The following is a 6,098-nucleotide window of genomic DNA, read 5'->3' on the forward strand; positions in this document are numbered from 1 at the left end:
TGACAGAGAGCAATCTAGGTTAACACTGCAGAAAACTCAGTCCAAAAGCCAAGACTATCACTTCTGCAGTGCTTCTAATTCCCACTAGTTATGAAATAAGGACACACTGCATTCACCACTAGCTCCAAATCTCAAACTACAGAAATGTTTTATTATTCGCTTTAGGCAATAACTTTAAAGCTGAACATCCTACGCATTTCATCATAACATTTTTGTGTTTGTTTGTTTTTCAGAATACAAAGCTTTAGGGAGATTCTTTCCAAAGAACGTCATCCGTGACATCCTTGCTATCAGAAAATTAGTTCATTCATCCTACTAAATTCTGTTCAACTGAATACTCATTCATAATAAGTTATAATTCAGAATGTTAGCCAAGTATTCAAAAATATGTCTTTACAATATGGCATATTAAAACAAATATGTAGTCTGATACCTTCAGAAGCTATTTTTCAGCAGGAGGCTGAAAATACATCTTAGGTAAATTGTAATAAGATTAGAGTAACTCTTTCACTCCCCTCTACTCCTCAGTGATTTACAAATACATAATTTTATTATTTTAATTAACTTGAGATCATCTCATGAAAGAAATCTTCACGGAACACAAGACACATGTCTTGAGTTTTTAAGAAAAGTAGTCAGTTTTCAGATTTTCCATCCCCCGCTGATTGCTGTGCACCTATAACAGGAATAATCTCTAAGTAATTAACATATCAAAAAATAAATGAGTGTTCCAAGAGTGTGAATGGACTTGACTTTTTTTAAGTCAAAGTACTTAAAGTGGTTACTCAGTGTTTAAATATCCTATGTTGAATTTGACTTACAAATAATTTATTCTTCTGTTCATTTAAAAACAATTGTATGCTTACCATAGTATCTAGCTATTCTACTCAGCTCCAGTTGATTTGCATATTGACTATTGTTTAAGACCAGTTATAAATTCACACATCTTGCAAATCCAGTTTCTGGATAGATGATAGTGGATTAGTTGATTACTGTTGTTCCATAAACCATTGTCTCTTCCTATTATAACACGTACTTAGCACAAAACGTGGAAGTACTTACAACGCACCATGAAATAATGCATTATTCAGCACCCAACGAATGCAATTAAAGAAGCATTTCATTCATTAGGGCAAATAGTTTGTTGGTGTTCACCCTTCATTTTCTTTTAAAATCCCAATATACACACTTTGAGAAAGATAAAGATGAGCATGCTGATTTTCAAAGAAGAATGGGGCAAAAAGGAAGATATGAAAGTACAAGAAAGTATACCAAGTGTGTGTCAAATTTGGTTAGAAACTTTATTATTATTATTATTTTTAAAGAGAAAGAGAGGAAAATTTTATGTTTTTATTTTGATTTTTTTTTTTTTCCCAGTGGTTTCAGTCCTAACATTGAAAGCACCTGTCTGTACTGTCAACATATCAGTATGTGCCTTCAAAGTTCTGCATATTGGCAGAATCATCAGTATTCTGTAAGCCACAGGCAGGTAACGTCTCTCTTGTGTTATAGGAGCTCAGTCTCTCTGTCCTTCCATTTATATGTCTGTATGCTTATGCCACCAGATTGTCTCTTCTGAAGCACTGATATGGGATGTTAAGAGAAAGAAACCAGTGAACTGTTCCCTGATACTCTGAGCAATTACCAGATTAAACAAAGCAAATCAAAACAAACAAACAAAAACACCTACCTGATAAATAACCATGTTGTCATATAAAACTAGGCATTTTGATTTCAGTATTAAACATTCAGTTAACAGTCTGCAAACATAAGTAGTTCCATAAGGGTTCCACTTCTAGTGTTCTTTAAATATAGCCTCTTTTAAGAAGAGATCTGTTTAAGAGACGGTAACTGCTGAAGACCCACTGAGCCCCACTGTGCAAAAATTCCCTTCTTTACTTATGGCCAAGTATGGAGCCAAAAGTTAGTTTGCTTAGTTGCAAATACTGTGAAAGGAAAACCATCCAAATTAAACAGCAGACTCTGCCATTATGATCACTGTTTTTCCAGAGATTTTTTTTTCACACAATCGCCCTAATTACTACTGGAAGTTGGTATTCTATATCAACATTGGTAGATGAAAAAATAACTATATATACTGCTCCAAGTGTGTTTGCTTTTTTGAGGAAGACTGCATTAAAAGCCTTTAACAAGCCAGATTTAGTCATGAGATACCCCACAGCTATTGCTACTGCTGAATCCAAAAGCTTAGGGAAAACAAAAACTGTTTTATTTCAGACCTCATCAATGTGGCAAAATGCTGAATATAGGATTATGTTTTTTTGCTGGCATTTTGTATTTCTCTGTGTGCAGTTCAGATCACTCTGAAGTTAAAAGCTATTGATTTAATAGAAAGCTACCTCATGTTTTATATTTTCGATCTTATTGGGCAGATTAAACAAAAAGACCTTTTAGCAAAACACGGAACTTCTTACATTGCTTATTGTACTGTATTTGGGTACTTTACAACAAGGAAGGACTCAGCATTTATAAGAGCACTATTACATATATGCTCATTAAAAATTGACCAACCTTTCCTTCAGCATCTGCTGCTGTAACCTTCTCAACCTTGTTCCTGTTTAAAAATTTTTTCACCAATTCTTCTACTTGAACGTTGAACTTCATAAAAGTCACATAGCAAAAATATGCTGTCAGGAGGGTTAAGCTTTCCCACCACATGATTAAGTTATCCAGAAAAAAGATGATTAGCAAGATCAAGCCAACAATGTAAAATGACACATCTCGAAAGAGTGGCCACCAAGTAAGGTTCAAGATCTCTCTAGAAAATAAAGCACACATTCCAATAACAAACAGGATATTGAATACGGCAGATCCCACTATTGTCCCAATGCCAACATTGCTGTGGGATATAAACACTCCTATTAAAGAAGTGAAGAGTTCTGGGGCTGAGCCACCAGCAGCCATAAAGGTTGCCCCTGCCACATCATCAGATATACTCAGCTTTTCAGTGATGACAGTCAAGGAAGGAACGAAGAACTCATCACAGACTATGGCTAAGGCTATGAACATATAAATCATTCCAATCACATGGAGGATCACTGCACCCTTTCTTCTTTCTTCAAGAGAGAATAGGTCCTCTGGGTACTCTCCCTTGGCATGATCTGTTCCATTGCCATGCTCGGCTTCATATTTCATAGAAGTTGGTGGATCTGGAGTGCCGTCTTCATTCTGTTCCTTGAAATCCAACAGAGTTCTTTGGTGACCATGCACCTGCTTTTGGCTATCTAGGCTGCTGGCTAACACCTTGCTATGTGGTTCCATCTTGAAAAAGGCACTAATTGATAGAGAGAAAGTACTAATGACCACTACACTCACAAGAAGTCCTATTATTCTTATCAGTCTTAGTTTTTTCCTAACATTCTGGTGCCGTTTGCAACCAAACAGTGGTTCCTTCAAACACCATTCCTCCAAGACACTAACAACAGTTTTTTTGCAATGAGCCATTCTGTGTTCTATGTGAGATGCTGAGGAAATCAGATGGAGTGTTTCTTCATAATTTTCTCCAGCTTTGAAGGTAAAGGTGTTTCAAAGGTTCTCCCACCATCAAGTATTTTTATTCTTCGTAGGAAGTATTTTCTTCATTCAGGCTAGAAAGGACAAGCAATTATTATTAACATTAGTAAAACAGCATGCATTTAGGAGCTTCCAAAAGGTAATTTACAGACTTGGTTAAATTTAGAATTTAAAGCAGAATGTTACTGGCTATAACAATAATACCCTGGTGCATCCCATCAGACACAGCAACTGCATGTTTGTTTCAGCAGCAACCCGGTGGATAAAAGTCTATCAATACTCAGTTCACTTTATGCCTCTCAAAAGCCACTGCTCAGCATTAGGTCTCAGCTGATGACAAATAGTCCTAGTGGAAAGTAAAAAATACCCCCAACTGTTGTGTTAAAAAAATGAAGAAACTGCTATTCTACCAGCTACACCAAAGATTATCACCTTCTGTAATTACTTTCTACCATGACCATGTAACGTTCAAATCCCAAATGCAGGCGCAGTAATGTATGAAAAAGCAATCAAAGTGTTACAAGCATCTCATCAGACCTCTATGCACCTGAGGCAGTATTAACTGAAATGTTATGTGTGCATAGAGCCGGTCAGTGTGTGGGTAAGACACTAAACTGTTGGAACAGGATTAAAATGAAGATCTAACACATACGCAGCTTCTTTAATTCCCCATGCAAAATCTACCCAAGTTTACTGAAAGAATTCAGTTTGCTTCCGATCAGACCTAGGACGCTAGCTCAGACTAGCTAACACAAAATTTTCATTCAGCTCTGTTTTTGTTTTGATTTATGCCACATATTCTGTTACAAAAGTAGGAAGTTACAAAGAATACTCCTGTGGTTAAATATCTTTTAACAGCATTCGTCTTATGGATCCTGTTATAGAAAATACTTTAAGTTTACACTATATTTGACCCTGAAATTTTGAGAATGAAACTGTGGGAGGACTACTCATGTACACCATAGCTAGGCATATTAGCACAACATTACTTCTAATACAGGAAAAAACTGCTGCATGATAAAAGGTGCTTTGATTACTTAATTTGAAAAATATAATGCGGAAATTAGTTATAAATGTATTATGCATAGTAAGTTGTGTTTCTTATGATGTAAAATATAAAATCATTTATAAATAAAATTATCAGTAACATGTATTACAGTGCAAAAATACTTTGTTACACCACTTATTCAAAGCATTTGCAATAAAACCTGAATACTGAAGAATAGACAAGCTACCGATTTTGTGTTCTCTGAAAGAGAATTGCGACTATTATACACAGTTACCCACACAAAAGTTACTCAGTCACATGCAGGTTTTCCGTTTTTTTTACACTCAGATCCCATGCTAAGATGTCATAGAGACATACTCCATCTGCAAGGCGCAGCACCGCAGCGGAGACAGTTTTATTTTCCACCTGAGAGTTACCACTCACCAGCCTGCCGTAAAAACACCGACCAGGGCGGGCAGCGCACCCTTGGCGGCGGAGGGGCCGACCCCCCGGCATCCCGATAAATCACGACAGGGGGTAGCTAGCCCCGGAGGGCGCACGGCGACTCCCGGCCGGGGGGCTCCCCGCGCCCCCTGCCCTGCCGCAGCGCCTTGCCTCACTTCACCCAACTTCGCAACGCTCCGCGCCCCAAAAACTTTTCTCCTCCCCAAAGCGGGGAGCCTGCACAGCCCGCGGAGCATCCCCCCAAGGACTCCGGTCCCGGAGAGCAGCGGCGCTGCCCCTCCCGTCCTCTCGGCGGCCGAGCATCCCCCCCGGGGGCAGCCGTCCGGGGAGCGGGGACCCCGCCCCCCCGCAGCCGCGGCCCCGGCCCCGGCCCGAGCACGGCGGCTCTCACCCCAAGGTGCGCTGCGCTCCGCACCGCCACCAGCACCGCCACCAGCCCCGTCTCCGTCTCGGGCATCGGCGGCCCCTCGCCGCGCTGTCTGCGGCGGGCGGCGGCCGCGGGACCCGCCCCGCACCGCCCCGCACCGCCCCGCACAGGCGGGGCAGGCAGCGGACCGCCCCCGCCCCGGGATGCTGGGGGTGTCTGGGCGCCCCCCCGCGACCCTCGGCCGGGGGCAGGTTGGGGTGGTGGCACGGGAAGGGTGGGGAGGGCGCCGCGCGCCCCCGCGGCTGGGTTAGGCGGTGGAGGTGAATAGAGCTGAGCCTGAAGAAGGGTGGGTTTATAAGGCAGCGTCTCCTCATCAGCGCGCCCCTTATTCCCGATGTTGTGCAGAGGTCAGGAAGCGAGGGAAAAGCTCGCTGCATTTTGGTCCGGGTGCTGAGTAAGGAGACGTGTCCACTGGTAGTTATTAGTTGTCGGTGATGTACTCGGGGACAGAAATGTCCTTAAACTGCATTTCAAAGTTGGCTCAGAGGAAAACAAAGAGGCACTGAACACTCTAGAAAACAGGGTAACTTTGGATCTAGAACTTTCCTTTTCTGTTTTGGCCCTCATTTCATCAGCCATATCCCCCATAAACTGTGGTTTGCTAATTGTTTCAAGATTCAGATAGAGTGGAAGTGCTGCAATGCCTCTGTATCCCAGCCGGTTCCTGGTGCTACGTGCTGTAAA

General features: G+C 41.6%; 1 protein-coding gene across 1 annotated transcript in view; it reads right to left on the minus strand.

Moving 5' to 3' along the window:
* SLC24A2 (solute carrier family 24 member 2) overlaps positions 1 to 5,535 on the minus strand; it is a 117,463-nt gene extending 111,928 nt beyond the window's left edge. Inside the window, exons 1-2 of the mRNA XM_035310886.1 lie at positions 5,379 to 5,535; positions 2,533 to 3,608 (exon numbers count right to left, since the gene is read on the minus strand). Of these exons, the coding sequence (XP_035166777.1) occupies positions 2,533 to 3,465 (933 nt within the window). The 5' untranslated portion in view covers positions 3,466 to 3,608; positions 5,379 to 5,535. The remainder of the gene's footprint in view (positions 1 to 2,532; positions 3,609 to 5,378) is intronic.
* Between the last annotated feature and the right edge of the window lie 563 nt (positions 5,536 to 6,098).

Source organism: Oxyura jamaicensis, chromosome Z (genome assembly GCF_011077185.1).
Source record: "Oxyura jamaicensis isolate SHBP4307 breed ruddy duck chromosome Z, BPBGC_Ojam_1.0, whole genome shotgun sequence".
NCBI lineage: Eukaryota > Metazoa > Chordata > Aves > Anseriformes > Anatidae > Oxyura > Oxyura jamaicensis.